Source organism: Saccostrea cucullata, unplaced genomic scaffold, assembly GCF_032062105.1.
Source record: "Saccostrea cucullata isolate Sc308-1 unplaced genomic scaffold, CSIRO_AGI_Scuc_v1 ctg253, whole genome shotgun sequence".
NCBI classification, from domain to species: domain Eukaryota; kingdom Metazoa; phylum Mollusca; class Bivalvia; order Ostreida; family Ostreidae; genus Saccostrea; species Saccostrea cuccullata.
In genome coordinates this window covers 77904-95500 of record NW_026930548.1, presented here as the reverse complement: position 1 = coordinate 95500, position 17597 = coordinate 77904, and the positions used below count along the sequence as shown (strand labels likewise).

Genomic DNA, 17597 nt, shown 5'->3' with positions numbered 1-17597 from the left:
AAAGGGGGGGGGCAACCTGACTTTTGATGAATATTTTCTGTGGTGTAAAGTTGTGTCTGGAACAAAAAGGGGGGGGGGGTGATACTACACGTGTCTGTATGCAGTATTAATTTCCCTTTCAACTTTTGCAATGTGTGGACTCATTTTTCCTTATCTGAAAAGATTTCATATTTTACAATCACAATATACATGTAAAGCCACCTATGAAAATGCACATTTGTACAGAATGTAATAAGGGATGACAATTTTCTGAGGGCATGCAAAATTGAAAAAAAATGCTTTGGGTAAAATTACACTTTTATGTTGACATGTATATAATATCAATTAATGTTCACCCCCCCCCCCCTCTAATTTATTTTGGTATATACACGTAGTAAAGTAACCCCCCGCCCCCCCCTTTTACAAAAAATGACCTAAGACACAAACACACCCTCCCCGGGCCCATTCCTAGAATAGTTTACTGCCAGTTATGGGCTCCTGGGGGAAAAGTACACAGCATATAAATACTTGAAGGAGAACATTTTTTTCGGTGTTTATGACATTACAAAAGGCTCAACATTTTCAATGTCATTGAAAAAATTTTGAAAACAGTTGAACAGAAATTATGAGAAAATGTTAAATGTTCAAAATGATGCATGTGTGAAGCATTTATTAAGGAAGGGTCTGAATAAGGTGCCTTTAAATCGAAAAGAGATGAATTGTTGGTCATCACATTTAATAGTTAAACAAAACACCCTGTGCATTTACTTCCATCTGCAAAGCCAAAAGTACGATGAAAGTGTATCAATTTTTTCAGTGAATCGAATTCATGTACCTGAAGTTGTGCTATTACAAGGCTGGTGAATAATTTAAAATATAAATAGAACATTCACAAAAGTCAATTGTTAAAATTTTCTAATGATATTTCAGACAATGATACTATAGAGTAAAAAGAGGGGTATACACCCCGCGTACAACATGTTGCCTACACCCCGGACACAACATTGATTTTTCGTCAATATCTTTAGTTTATATACGATCTGTTTTATTTACAGACAATTTGTACAAACGTTTATATTGTAAACATGTATTTAACAATAAAATAAAAGTGATGATAAAGCAAAGCTTTCTTCTGGTATTTCATCATAAACACAGTCTAGCGTCCATCTGCCTCCGATCCTCGGAATTGTGTTGAAGTGTTTGATAAAACTAGAAGGTTTCCAGTGGTTTCATAGGTATCCATGTACTCCTTAGATAATGCTTTCTTCCGTAGGCATATGCTTTCTGGCGAAAAATATCCGTAAGTTGAGAAAATAGACAAAGAACGTACATTAACCCCTTTTTTCTCGCTTCGGAAGCATACACCCCGCGCACAACATACATGTAGTATACACCCCGCATGTTGGGATATACACGGTGTATAGGTACTTGTGCTATTTTTGAGTGAAAAACTAAGGAAAATTTTGTTAATCAGTAAAATGTGTATACAGACACTTTGCCATTATGTAAAATGGATCTGCTTCTGCATAAGGTGACGTGATTTGCAAATGAGGTCATATTAGAGAGGTTTAGTTACACGTTTTGTGACCAACTTGTACGGGTGACGTCATCAATTGTTGTGTTCTTCGACGTCAAGACGTCAAATCCGACGTGTAGCTACAAGTTTAGAACGTGTAATACACTCTCTACACATACGACGTAAACGGGTAAAGTTATGGATTAAATTCTTTATTTTTTGATGCAGTTGATTGATTTCTGTGCAATAAAATAAGAACACTAGTCTATCTAAAAAAATTAATGAATGATGATTCGATGATTCCATCAAAGTATTAGTATTTTTATCAATGAAAAGTTAAACTCAAACTGGTACCAAACAGCATGCATGTTTATTTTGTACGCAGGATTCATTTGAAGAAGACCCCGCCTGCCAATGCACTAAATAAAAATTCATGGTTTCTTGGTGATTTTTCCTTTTCTGTTAATTTTATTAAAACCTATTTTAACAACTCTATATTCTTAATTTTTTTTATGTTAAAATATTTTAGAACTATTATATAACATCCACAGGCACTAGTGACATAACAAAAAATACAACCCCTCACCTAATAAGTTATAGGTAGTACGCCTATGTGTAACGTCAAGTGCTTGTTGAAATTATATTTCATTAACTATTTTTTTTTTCTTTTGTACGATCACTTGTAAAGATCTAGAGCAGACGCGTATTTAAAAAAAACGGGGCGGTGTCTGATTTTGGTTTTAACAATTTATTGATGTATCAAATTTTATTCCATGCCTCTCCTTTCTAGACGTTATATGATTGAGCCTTCACAATTTCTTGTTTTCAAAAGGTTTTCTTTTGGACCCCCCCCCCCTTCATTATCCACAAAGTGCAAAATATGGTCGGTTTTTTATCATCAAATAAATAATTCTTATGATTGCTTCCATTTTTAAAGTGATGCAGAATTAAAAGCTTAATTGTCCTCTAGAGATACTAGGTGACAAAATATTTAGTCTAGAGCGATTCACTGCATTGAGATGACAATATATATAATAATTTTTCATAGTTTATGATATCTATGACTAGAGTAAGTATATGTTCCATTTCACCATTGATTTGTCTCAATTAAAAATAATAAATACAATGCCGTTCAATTAACGTACACGTGTACGTATAACTAAATCATGTTATTGACGTTGACGTAAAATAGAACGTGTACGTCAATGTTACGCATACACGTTGTTACGTCACTTGTAACTAAACCTCTCTAATAGCCGTGCTGACGCCGGGCTGCAGAAGTGAAATTTTAATTCGCACTAGTTTACTTCGCATTAGCTGTCATGTGAACGCAGTTTAATTCGCATTAGTTTGATTCGCATTAGTTTGATTCGCATTAGTTTACTTCGCATTAATTTACTGCGAATTAAACTCTCTGTGTGAACAGGGCATTAGATATGATATCTTTAGCTGTCAACTATCATTTGACAAAGAAAAATTTCATACATATTAGTTTTAAAATTTGAACATTTTTGTATATCTTTATATGGAGCTCTTCTTCTAAAGGAGATCGAAATAGTCTAAAAATGGCCATGACCACCCAGTCCCTTTAATATAAAAAAAAGAAAATAAAGGCCATTTCTTCCAGTCATGTTCACTACATACCTACTAGATAAAATTCAGTAATGATGCATTCTGTATGAATTTAGCTAACATTCATTTACTCATAAATGATAAACATATAATATATTTTTTACAAGAGTACTACAAGCTCCACAATTTTTTTTTGTTTCAAACAGTTGAATACAAGAAATTTCGTTAATTTTTTATATTTTTTATTGATATCTTTACATATCATTTAAGGAAAAGTCTTGACAAAAAGTGTAGTGAATTTGCATCTTCTAGTGCTATGGTGCAGAAACTTTTAACCACAAAATAAAGTTCCTCAATACATTTAGAAGTTGAATAGAGTTTGATTGGCATTGTATAATCAAAATTTGTTGTTAGAACTAAAATATGATGCAGAATTTTAGAAACAGAGGTCCAGACTAGAATCTGCTTAAAAAAAAAAATCTTTGATGAAACCAGCTTCTTTAAATCAGATTATTAATGAGGTACATGTAATATAAACTAAACCCTTAGATCTTCATTTAATACATATTGTGGAATCGTAATTGTTTGTTGGGGACCAATGTTCATCGATTTTGTGGGTTACCCTAAACCACCAAATTTACATCCCTGCAAACTTTTATTTTGAATATATTGATTCATTAAATCTATAGTGGTATAAATGAATAACCCAGGAAATTAGGTCCCCATGATTACCTAAAATTTACCCACTAACATTGACCCCCCTGTTCATCCGACTTGAACTTTTTCACATTTTTTCTTCAAGAACCAAAGAACCAAAAGCGTCTTCATATGAGTCAAAAATTCTCGAGAGGAACATTAAACAATATACAATCAATCAAGAACCAAAGGGCCAAGTTTAATCAAAGTTGGTAAAAAGTAGCCATGGGTGAAGGGGAGTTGAAATTGTGAAAATAAAGGGCCAAGCCCTCTTATATTTGTTTTCATCAATTTAATTTTTTCCTTAAGCAGGGGACATAATTTTTTGTTTTATTTTTTTTTTTGTGAGCTCTCACCACCACAAAGTACCCCTGTATATGTATAGACTGGACAAAATGTCAACCAAATCCAATAGGAGGAAAATCTAATTTCATGGACTATCCATTTTATATGATTATTTTATAGACAAAGATCATAACCCTTGTCCATCTTATCAAATTTCAAACCTTTGTCCAGAAGCATGGAAACAAAAAAGATATATGAAATCAATCGTTGTTTTATTGGGTGCTTTTAATCAGATTCTGGCCATTATATCCAAATGAATTTATCGCATGTGTTGTATATCAATTGAAGTGCGATATCTTTTCTACTGCACTACATCAGACAAATAGTACAATTAATCTCTTTACGAGAGTCAGATGTCAAAAGTACTTCCATATTATTTTTATGCCAATAGATTTACTGAGATATGTTTCATGTCCATGAAAATTGTTTTTCATTATTACAAAGACATTGGAAACAAATACTGTGAAATTTTCATGGGTGAATACCATACAATTATCAGTAAGCTCAGTGGATCTCAAGTTGTAAACTACTGGAAATTAACAGTTAATTAAAAGATCATAATAATGCAGAAGTAAATTTATTTTATGGACCTGTTTAAACCATCAGGATGGTCTTCATCAGAAGAATCAATCATAAAATTATTGAAATAAAATATACAGCTTACTTTACAGGTAAAATAAAAAAATCTGGAGATTTGTACATTTGTTGTTTACATAATAACAACACTATTTTATAATGGATTATTTTTCTTTGTCCCTTGTTCATTTGGCAAATGTACAAACCTTCCATATTTTTTATACATTTTTACTAAAACAGAAGAAAAATATTTGGAAAATGATGTTTTTGTATACATAAGACAAAAATATGAGGTAATCTTTAAATATAGAAAAGGAATGTAAATTTGTTTTGATAATTTCTGATGTAAAAACATGTAACCAATTGTTTATGAGTATATCCCTGAAACACCAGAGCAGTTTGGAAAAAAAATTCAGTGACAGTGAAGTTGTTGATTTGTGTATTGAGGAGGGGGAAGGGGAATACATTTGATTTTTGATATTTTCACTTGTGCTTTACACTCATGAAAATCAAAAAAAAATCCTGTCCAACTTGTGAAATAAAATTCCATATCATTATACCCCCCGCTTGAAAAGCGGGAGGGTATATAGTAATCGTTAATTCCGTCACCTGAGCCGTCCGTCCGTCCGTGTGTGGACGTCCGTCCGTCTGTCCGTCCGTCTGTTACGCTTTGGGGGTACCCATCTCTTATCCGCAACTCCTCTTATACCACTGAATGAAATTTGATGAAACTTTCACAGAATCTTTATTACATATTGCCATTGTGCACCTCCTATTTTACTTTTTGATATATTTTGGGTTTCCCATAGCAAAACATGGACACTGCCATTTATACACATATGGGAAGCGGGGGGTATCATTTAGTGAGCCCATTGCTCACAGTACCTCTAGTTTAATTTCTATAAAATACTTAGTTCTGATTGGTTTAAAAATTCCTTTGATACCTGCATCAATAAAATCTAGAGTTCGCTTGCACTAAGCAGCCGTAACTACTTTGGCAGTCTCTACATTTATATTTCCCGCTTCCAGGCTACTTCTTGAAGGAATAACCAAATACTTTTACTTTATAAATATTTTCCTGAATTTCGAAACCTGTCCGTTACGTTCCTGACTTATCTTCTACTTTCGTTTCTTTTTGAATTATCCCCCTTTGCAAAACAAATCAAATCGTCTGCATAACAACAATACAGTTTTGGGAAAGAAGGAAAGAAATCGGCAGACTTTTGTTAGATGATTGGATTTGAGATTTCTGGTATGAATAATAGACTTCTGAAAAAAACGTTTTTTATGCTACCAAAGAGAGGTAAACCGTTAATATGTTAAATCCTGGGAAACGAATGATCGAGAAAAATGACACTGCATTCACGAATGAGGACAGATCCTTTTAATCTTAAAGAGCCGGCAGCAGACTCTTTCAGAATTTACAGCATTGACAGGTTGTGATACGTATTTATATGTTCGGTTTGAAATTCAGATGAAAAGATGTGCAAATGAAATCCAAAATTTCTGTGACCTAACGTTAGAACTGTTAGGATATTTTGAGTAGCTTCCCTTTACATATGCGAACTTGGATAACTTGCCGGGGAAAATATATCGATAGGGATAACACAACAGGTAAGTTTTTTGTGTTAAAGAACTGTAAATTATTTCAGTGAATGTTGGTAATGACACGACAATACATTGTATTTGAGAACGTTTCTTCGTTTGAGCCAATGCCATTTTGAATTTCAACAACGTTAACGTTATTGTGATGTATTCGTGCGCACTGTTTTAGATGCGTAAATTTAATAGATTAGGTGAAAGAAAGTTTCATTTTATTAATTTAAAATCATAATTAAATGATAAGAAATGAATGTAATATTTTTTCCTTTGATCGATGTATCAAAGAAAAATTTGGATTTGAAAACTTTTTCATCAATGCGCTACGCGCATTGATGAAGTTTTCCGTCCAAATTTTTCTTTGATACATCGATCAAAGGAAAAAATATTACATTCATTTCTTAAATCCAACTACAGAACGTTGGATATTCTCTAAATATTTTTAATTATAACTGCAGTTCTATATCTCACTACATATTTTTTATAAATAAATTTGGGTGGATAAGGCCATTTGCATATGAAATAGCCAGGGTTATCCATTTGAAAATTTTATCATTTTATTCTACTGAAACATCACTGAAATGACTTTTGCAGTTATAGAGAAGCCCAGAGTTGTTTACTCCTCAGCCCCTGTCATCAATAAGCCAGAGAAAAAGAAGAAAAAGAAGAAAGAAAGCTCTGAGGAAGGGGGTTCTCAGGGAGAAGCAGGAACCCAGAGTAAAACAGGACCCCCAGGGGGTAGTGCTCCAGTGGTGACCCCCATCCCACAACCTGAGGTTGTCACACATGTCCCAGTAAGTAATAAATTAGTGTGGGTTGATATGCATGTACATATTATACAAATATAGCCCTTTAGGTCAATCCATAAACATATTGACATTAAAGAAAAGCATATTGACTGAGCATGTTTTGCGAGGTTGATATGCTTTCCTCTGAAGTCAATAACTAGTAAAAGGTGCAGGGAGAGGGCTTAAATAGGCTGAGCCTGCTGTCCAATCCTGTTAACTTTTTTCATGCCTGTGAGTAAAATATTGTTTAAATTAAGCATGCATTTAAGTAAGGTATAGGTACTTTAAATAATGAGGTATTGATGTACACATTTTGGATAAGATTCTTGTGAGTAATAATAAAAGAATAAATTCAATCTTAAAACTTACGTTATTGTTGGTTTGGAAGGAACCTGAACCTGTAGTGGAGGTTGTCCATAAAAAGGAAAAAAAAGAGAAGAAACCGAAGAAGATAATCCGGACGGCAGCCGGGGAGACATGGGAAGATCAGTCCCTAGAAGATTGGGAGAAAGGTACGAGATGTGAATTAATAACTTGAACAATGGCTCTTCCATCACACATATATAGAAAAATATTTAACATTTAATTTTACTTTAAATGTTTTTTAGCTCACCTGAGCCGAAGGCTCAAGTGAGCTTTTCTGATCACATTTTGTCCATCGTCCGTCCGTCCGTCCGTCTGTCCGTCTGTCTGTCTGTCCGTCTGTAAACTTTTGACATTTTCGACTTCTTCTCAAGAACCACTGGGCCAATTTTTACCAAACTTAGTACAAAGCATCCTTGGATAAAGGGGAATTTAAATTGTTAAAATGAAGGGACATATCCCCTCGCAAGGGGAGATAATCAAGAAAAGACAAAAATAGGGTGGGGTCATTAAAAAATCTTCTTCTCAAGAACCACTGGGCCAGTAAAGCTGAAACTTATGTGGAAGCATCCTGGGGTAGTGTAGATGCTAAATTGTTCAAATCATGACCCCAGGGGGAAGGGCGGGGCCACAATGGGGAATCAAAGTTTTACATAGAAATATATAGGAAAAATCTTTGAAAATCTTCTTCTCAAGAACCACTGGGCCAGAAAAGCTGAAACTTATGTGGAAGCATCCTGGTATAGTGTAGATTCTAAATTGTTCAAATCATGACCCCCGGGGGAAGGGCGGGGCCACAATGGGGAATCAAAGTTTACATAGAAATAAATAGGAAAATTTTTCTTTGAAAATCCTCTTCTCAAGAACCACTGGGCCAGAAAAGCTGAAACTTATGTGGAAGCATCCTGGTATAGTGTAGATTCTAAATTGTTCAAATCATGACCCCCGGGGGAAGGGCGGGCCACAATGGGGAATCACAGTTTTACATAGAAATATATAGGAAAAATCTTTGAAAATCTTCTTCTCAAGAACCACTGGGCCAGAAAAGCTGAAACTTATGTGGAAGCATCCTGGTATAATGTAGATTCTAAATTGTTCAATTAATGACCCCCGGGGGATGGGTGGGGCCACAATGGGGAATCAAAGTTTTATAAAGAAATATATAGGAAAAATCTTTGAAAATCTTCTTCTCAAGAACCACTGGGCCAGAAAAGCTGAAACTTATGTGGAAGCATCCTGGTATAATGTAGATTCTAAATTGTTCAAATCATGACCCCCAGGGAAAGGGCGGGGCCACAATGGGGTATCAAATTTTTACATAGAAATATATAGGAAAAATCTTTGAAAATCTTCTTCTCAAGAACCACTGGGCCAGAAAAGCTGAAACTTATGTGGAAGCATCCTGGTATAATGTAGATTCTAAATTGTTCAATTAATGACCCCCGGGGGATGGGTGGGGCGACAATGGGGAATCAAAGTTTTATATAGAAATATATAGGAAAAATCTTTGAAAATTTTCTTCTTAAGAACCACTTGGCCAGAAAAAGTGAAGCTTATGTGGAAGCATTCTGGGGTAGTGTAAATTCTAAATTTTAGGAATCATGACCCCCGGGGGAAGGGCGGGGCCATTATAGGGAATCAAAGTTTTACATAGAAATATATAGGAAAAATCTTTGAAAATCTTCTTCTCGGGAACCACTGAGCCAAAAAGCTGAAACATATGTGCCCATGGAAGGATCATGCGGTAGTGTAGATTTCAAAATGTCTAAATTATGATCAGTGGGGTAGGGTGGGGATGCATTATGTATAACAAGGGTGAAATCTGGTGAAGAACAGAATGGTCAAAGCTTCTCAGGTGAGCGATGTGGCCCATGGGCCTCTTGTTTATTGTTTAAATAATTTTCAGACTAGATCATTTTGTGTTTACAGATGACTTTAGGATATTTTGTGGGGATTTGGGAAATGAAGTGACAGATGAGGTTTTAGCTCGTGCGTTCAGTAGATACCCCTCATTTTTAAAGTCTAAAGTTGTACGAGACAAGAGAACAAACAAAACAAAGGGTTACGGCTTCGTCAGCTTTAAAGATCCTAATGATTTTGTACAGGCCATGAGAGAAATGAATGGTAAGTCCGAGTATTTGTTTTACGAGTGGTGTTTTAAATTTTCTTACTTATAAAAATATGTGTAATGTAAATTGATTTCATTTTGTGGCAAATAAAGCTTCAAATTTTGATGACACTTAACAGATGGAATAAATTATTATCATAAATGTCTTATTTTTGGTTAGGCTTGCTTAATTCATTTCGGTGATAGTAGACTATCTTAAAATTTATGAACCAGGAAAAAAATTTTGACATGAAGAAAGTGATATTGATATGAAAAAAAAGGGAAAAAATGGAATAAAACAATTTTATCCTTTCTATTTATTCTAAATTTGTACATTAGACTGATAAAATTGGCAAAAATGCTGAATCACCAGAAAATTTTGAAATTGTCTGGGAAAACTTAGATTCTGATTTGGCAAACTGCCTGTTAGATGTTGGTAAAGGGGATGAAAAATGAGAACAATATCTGCATTGTTATTGACTATTTTTTGCTAACAAAACAATCTATTTAATTTACTTGCTATTTTTACCTAGAAATTTATTAATCACTGATTGTCAACAACTTTATTATATGCCCTCATTTGTGTTCTTTTCATTTACACATCATTCTATTTCCCATAATGTGACTTAACCAATGATGGAATAATCATGGCTAAGACAAACATGTTTATGTTTTTTTTTTTTATACAAAATTTTATTCACATAAGTGAATGTTTATGTTTTGAACTGTCGCTGATTATATATTAATGATTTGACCATCCAGTTGCTGCCAAGGGTAGCAAAAGGTCACCCTGTCCTTGTAGAGGGTTCAGATACTTTAAAATCACATATTTTCGTAGGGTCAAATTTTCGTGGTTGAGGAAAAACTCTTGGTTTGTATGGATTTGAATTCATGGATGGAGAATTGTTGAGTAGTTATGAATGTAACATTTTACATTTCATAGTGGACATCTTCATACCTCGAAAACAATGAAAATTAAACCCCCACGAAAATTTGTGATTTGACAGTATCCAAGTTTCAAATCAAGTTGTTAACCTTATTCATTTTGTATGTACCGGTAGCTGAACTGGCTTCCTGATGGCTTTCATACGATCTGGGATCAAGGTTTTTCACTGAAAAACATAGGAACAATCTTTAAAAAACTTCTCCCTAAGAAAAGTAAAGCCAGATCTGGTCATATCAATGCAGAAGCAATCTCAGGATGTGAAGATTCAAATTTATACAACTCCTAACACCAAGGAGGCAACATTGAACAATCAAACTTTTACATTGAAATGCATATAAGGAAAAAACTTTAAAAATCTTGGAAATGAAATGCTGCACTTCTCAAGGACAACAAAACCATGTTCAGTAATATCAATATAGAAGTATCCTCAGGTAATGTCACCCAAAGAGTGTTATTTGCAACACATCTGTATTTAATTGTTTCAATTCTGAACTTATTTCTGCTTTTTCAAGCATATGTGCTCAGGTAAGTGATGTGGCCCATGGGCCTTTTGTTTTATTTGTTACAGCATTCCTATCAGATACAGAAAACTGAAACCTTAATAAGATCCCTTCAGCTATTTGAAGAAGATGCTTAAATTCCATAGTTCATGAATTTTGATCTTTATCAAGTTTGATAACCATAATCAAACTTCGATCATTATATTGTTCTGGATCAATGTGATCTATTATTTACCATTCATATACTGCATGCTTCAAGATAAAAAAAAATTACAGCAGGTTTATTTTTATATTAACTTAAAAAAGAATTACCACAGAAAAATCACTTGTTTGATTGCTTAGCAATATTCACTTTTCATCACAATTGTACAAAATTCAATATTCAGTTAAAAAGAGGGATGACACTAAAATATTGAATTTTATGTTTAATTTGTAGTATTTATATTTCTGTGATTGCAATACAGAAATTGTGAAAAACAAGTTAGAAATAAAAAAAAATATTCAATTCAGCATTAGGCAGCAAATGCCATTGATCCTTATATAAATTACTTCACCCCGTTATAAGCGCAGTCACCTACCATCAACACACAAGTGTGTTATTATGCCCCCTCCAACTTCATTGCAAGGGGATAATTACATCAAAATGTCAATTTTTCTTAAGCAGCATTTATAAATTAGATCGAAAGAGATCCTTTGAAAGGTGGAGGTTTTTCTTAGAAGATCACCTTGCTAGAATTTTTTTTAGATAGAGTAAAATTCATAACCTTTGCAATCTGAAAGACTGATCTAGAAATGAAATACTCTAGTAATTAATCTTTTCAAAATCTACAAAAGTTTATCTTACATGTAGGCCAGGAAAAAATATTTTACAACTTAAAAAGGCATTTTCTTACTTCATTCTGACAAAAATAATTAATCTTTTTATTTAAAAGACTTGAATGCAAAGAAAACACTATTCAGCAAAAAGTTGGTTTCTTTTTCATCAAAGAAGACTTTAATATTTTCTGACATAATGAATTTAAATCAGGTCAATGTCATTTTACTTAATTTCTAATATTGCCAAATGATATACACAGACCTGCCTACCCTTCCACTTTTGGTGTAATTCTTCCGCTTTTTACCACAAAATTACGCTATTACGCCACTTATATTAATTTTACGCTTTTGATATTTTCGTTTAAGATCCATTATGAACGTCTAAATTTAGAGTCAAAGTACCACCTACTGAAATGAAATGAGAAGTTCTGGTAAAAGCAATTAATAGAGGACCAGTTCGAAAACGTACATAATATACCTAGTAGTTACATGTAAACTGGTAGTGCGAAGATTCGGATGAACACGAGAAGGCACTACTTACGTTAACTATGCTCAGTTTATGAGTTTAGTTTATTTTAACATTACTTAGAACAAGGTAGAGAAATATGAGTGCTAAAAAGATAAAAAACAGTGTTATATATATACGATTTTTGTAAACATACAAATGCAAGCCTTCAATTAAGTTATTTGATACAAATTGGTGTGCAGTTGTTTTGTGTTTAATATAGGATACTGGTATGTTACAACACAATTTTCACCAATAGATGATTCGAAAAAGAAAAGTTTATGCCAGCTTTGTTTAGTAATGTACAATTTCGGTTGTTTTTAAAGAAAAAAAGTATTAAAGTAAAACAAAAAAATAGGAAAACATGATTGATTACGCTTTTACCTCTGAAATTACACCAAAAATTTTCTGAAATTACACCCTTGCAATGAAAAGGGTAGGCAGGTCTGTATACATGTATTAGTTATTAGTTCATGAAGTTCATACATTTTCTTCTAGGAAAATGCAATGAAAACTTTTCTACAAAAGTTCACAGTTTGCATAAGCATAATCAAAAAGAGAACCACTGGGCCAAGAAAGCTGAAACTTATGTGGAAGCATCCTTGGGTAGTGTAAATATTAAATTGTTAAAATCATGACCCCCGGGGGTAGGGCGGGGCCACAATAGGAAATCCAAGTTTTACATAGAAATATATAGAACAAATCTTTAAAAATCTTCTTCTCAAGAACCACTGGGCCTCAAAAGCTGAAACTCATATGGAAGCATCCTTGGGTAGTGTAAATATTAAATTGTTAAAATCATGACCCCCGGGGATAGGGAGGGGCCACAATAGGGAATCCAAGTTTTCCATAGAAATATGTAGAACAAATCTTTAAAAATCTTCTTCTCAAGAACCACTGGGCCAGGAAAGCTGAAACTTATGTGGAAGCATCCTTGGGTAGTGTAGATATTAAATTGTAAAAATCATGACCCCCGGGGATAGGGCGGGGCCACAATAGGGAATCCAAGTTTTCCATAGAAATATATAGAACAAATCTTTAAAAATCTTCTTCTCAAGAACCACTGGGCCAGGAAAGCAGCATCCTTGGGTAGTGTAGATATTGAATTGTTAAAATCATGACCCCCGGGGGCAGGGCGGGGCAAGTACAATAGGAAATCCTAGTTTAACATAGAAATATATAGAACAAATCTTTAAAAATCTTCTTCTCAAGAACCACTGGGTCAGGAAAGCTGAAACTTATGTGGAAGCATCCTTGGGTAGTGTAGATATTGAATTGTACAAATCATGACCCCCGGGGGTAGGATGGGGCCACAATAGGGAATCCAAGTTTTACATAGAAATATATAGAACAAATCTTTAAAATCTTCCTCTCAAGAACCACTGGGCCAGGAAAGCTGAAACTTATGTGGAAGCATCCTTGGGTAGTGTAGATATTAAATTGTAAAAATCATGACCCCCGGGGGTAGGGAGGGGCCACAATAGGGAATCCAAGTTTTCCATAGAAATATGTAGAACAAATCTTTAAAAATCTTCTTCTCAAGAACCACTGGGCCAGGAAAGCTGAAACTTATGTGGAAGCATCCTTGGGTAGTGTAGATATTCAATTGTTAAAATCATGACCCCCGGGGGTAGGGCGGGGAGGAAATCCAAGTTTTCCATAGAAATATATAGAACAAGTCTTTAAAAATCTTCTTCTCAAGAACCACTGGGCCAGGAAAGCTGAAACTTATGTGGAAGCATCCTTGGGTAGTGTAGATATTCAATTGTTAAAATCATGCCCCCAGGGGGTAGGGCGGGGCCACTATAGGGAATCCAAGTTTTCCATAGAAATATATAGAACAAATCTTTAAAAATCTTCTTCTCAAGAACCACTGGGCCAGGAAAGCTGAAACTTATGTGGAAGCATCCTTGGGTAGTGTAGATATTAAATTGTACAAATCATGACCCCCGGGGTAGGATGGGGCCACAATAGGGAATCCAAGTTTTACATAGAAATATAACAAATCTTTAAAATCTTCCTCTCAAGAACCACTGGGCCAGGAAATTCATTAAATTTATGTTTTATAGGAAGCATCCTTGGGTTTTGGTAGATATATAAATTGTAAAATAATCATGACCCCCGGGGTTTTGGAGGGGCACAATAGTTTTGAATCCAAGTTTTCCATAGAAATATATAGAACAAATCTTTAAAAATCTTATACGAAATAAACACTGGGCATCAAAAGGAAAAACTCATAAGGTAGCATCCTTGGGTAGTGTAGATATTCAATTGTTAAAAAAAAATGACCCCGGGGGGTAGGGTCGGGGTCACAATTAACCGGAATCCAAGTTTTCCATAGAAATATATAGAACAAATCTTTAAAAATCTTCTTCTCAAGAACCACTGGGCCAGGAAAGCTGGAACTTATGTGGAAGCATCCTTGGGTAGTGTAGATATTGATTTGTTAAAATCATGACCCCGTGGGTAGGGCGGGGCCATAAAATCAACACGAATCTCTCTCTCTTTACATAGAAAAGTATAGAACAAATCTTTAAAAATCCTCTTCTCAAGAACCACTGGGCCAGGAAAGCTGAAATTTATGTGGAAGCATCCTTGGGTAGTGTAGATTCTAAAGTATCAAAATCATAAAAGGGAAGGGGGTAGAGGGCATGATAGGTACAGCAAGAGGGGAAATGTGGTAAAGAACTGCATCACCCAAGTTACTCTGGTGAGCGATGTGGCCCATGGGCCTCTTGTTAGATCACCTAAGCAGAAGGTTCAAGTGAGCTTTTTTTGTGTGCATGGTGTTCATCTTTCTCAAAAACGACTGGGCCAATCTTAGCCAAACTTGCCACAACGTATCCTGGGGTTTGGGGGATTCAAATTTATCGAAATATAGGGCCAGGCCTTCTTCCTAGTGTAGATAGTAATGAATAAGTGAAAAATATATGGCATTTTAAAAAAATTATTCCCTTTAATAAGAACCAATAGTACAGAAAATCTTACATGGAAACATCCTCAGCTAGTGTACTTTCAGGTTTGTTCAAATCATGTCTATAGGGGCTAAGGTGGTACCAAAGTTTTGTAAAGAAAAGTATAGGAAAAATCAATAAAAATTTTTCCTCAAGAACAGCAAAACCATAAATCACATCAAAATAGTTCAAATCAAAGTCTCCTATAGCCAATGTATATATCAATTTTTTTTTTTTTCAAATTGACACAGCATTTTCCTCAGAGAGGGGCCACAACAGGGATCAAAGTTATATATTTAAATATTGTTGAAAAATGATTTTAAAAAATCTTTCATAGCCAATGTGGTAAGGTGAACAATATGTCTCTTGGGCCTCTTGTTTATTTAAATTAAGACTTCAAAGAAAGTTCATATAATCTAAAGAGTTTTTATTACATTATAACATTAATAAAATCATATGCCTTATTTTGTCAGCATCTGTTCAAAGAAATGTAATGAGGAAAATCATTAAAAATCTTCTTATTCCGAGATTACAAGCATACAAATTGTTTTAGAAGATCGGCTACAATTAGGATCTCTTTAGTGGCTTGAAACCTTGTAACAGGACAAAATCATGCAAGCACCTCCAATTTTTTTTTTAGTTTAGAAATTGAAATTGATTTCAAGTGATAGCATATTCAAAAATTACTCAGTAAATGTAGATTTCAGTTTGAACAAATCATTTCCCTTAGTTTGGGGGGTTGTTTTAGACTGCTTATTGTATACAGGTTATTTTCACCCTGAATTACTAGCAAACATAAATTTGCCCTGACATAGTTTTGTTTAAGAAATTATACTGTATTCTTTGAATTCGCACAATTTGAAATTTGCCCAAATGAGGGTAGGGCAAAAGGAGTGAAAATAAAACGGGGGCAAAAAATTCCCTGTATATAGTATATACAAGGTACATGTACTTAATCCTTGCTTAATTGATTCAGAGCCAATGTGGTAAGGTGAGCAATATGCCTCTTGGGCCTCTTGTTTATTTAAATTAAGACTTTAAAGAAAGTTCATATAATCTAAAGAGTTTTTAACATTAATAAAATCATATGCCTTATTTTGTCAGCATCTGTTCAGTTAGAATCATATAGATTTTTCTTATCATGCAAAACATCATAAATCAATTCTAATTTCAGATTCTGTTTATAAACATTACAAGAACATCAAATTGTTTTAAAGAATTTTACAAAAGCCCATACTTTTAGGATCTTTTAATTTTACACATCAATATAAAATTCTGTTATCACTTGCTATTGAAATTTTTTTCTGAAAATAATTTAGAAATTATATATTGATTTCAAGTGATAGCATAAAGCATTTAATAAACATTATTTATGGAAATAAAGACTTTGCACTCTGTTCATAAGATATATGTCATTTGGTACACACACATACACAAAATTCTTAACTGCTTTTATGGTTCCTAGTCAATTTGTAGGGATATGTGAAGCATTTGTATATCTGAATTACCAGTTTTAAGCCAATATCAAAATTTTTAATTTATAAAAATTTTGTTCCAATGAAAAATCGTGAAAAAAAATGATATTCGAAAAATGGGAAGGTCCACTGTAATTGAAAATGCTTGCAAAAATGTTTCTGAATTCTCAAAGTATTGTGTTTTTACCAATGATAATACTTCAAACTTCATCTTTAAAACTAATCATACTATATAGGGAAAATTAGTATATCTAAAAAAAGATTCAGGAAATACGAATAAAAACACCTACTATGCATTTTCAAATTCAAATTTCATCAAGGAACACATTTTAGAAATGAATAGGTATCTAGGCTTTGAAAGAATGGCACAATTTTTTATACATATAAGGTACTTGAGTTTCTTCTATTTACTTCGATCATTTCACAATGCATAGTGTATAAAGATTTTCTTATCATTGCGAAACATCATAAATCAATTCTAATTTCATTTCATGTTATAAACATTCAAAGAACATCAAGTTCTTTTAATATGTAATTTTAAAATACTTTTATGGGGTAAAAATTTCAACTTTTTCTAAAACCTTTCCGAGAACTTCAAAGAACCTTGAGCACAATGAGAAGTATAAAATGGAAATTGTTGGATGAAAAGATTAAATTTTAAAGCTTCATTTTGAGACTTTTTGAATTAAATTATAAATTAAAGAATTATCTTTCCTGGCTGAGGATCAGAGTACCTTAATTCAATATCCAAATCTACTCAATTAGTAATAAAATGGTCCATTCTGGTCATCTGAATTTGCTGTCCATTTTTGTCCACCATTCATTGTCCTTTTCATTTTTGAAAGTACATTTATCTTTGA

General features: G+C 33.6%; 1 protein-coding gene across 1 annotated transcript in view; it reads left to right on the top strand.

Annotated features, from left to right (window-relative positions):
* The window catches only part of LOC134229003 (RNA-binding protein 42-like), a 38191-nt gene that overhangs the window by 7636 nt on the left and 12958 nt on the right, over positions 1–17597 (top strand). The window contains exons 6-8 of the mRNA XM_062710712.1: positions 6878–7077; positions 7460–7583; positions 9364–9558. Coding sequence (XP_062566696.1) covers positions 6878–7077; positions 7460–7583; positions 9364–9558 — 519 coding nt within the window. The remainder of the gene's footprint in view (positions 1–6877; positions 7078–7459; positions 7584–9363; positions 9559–17597) is intronic.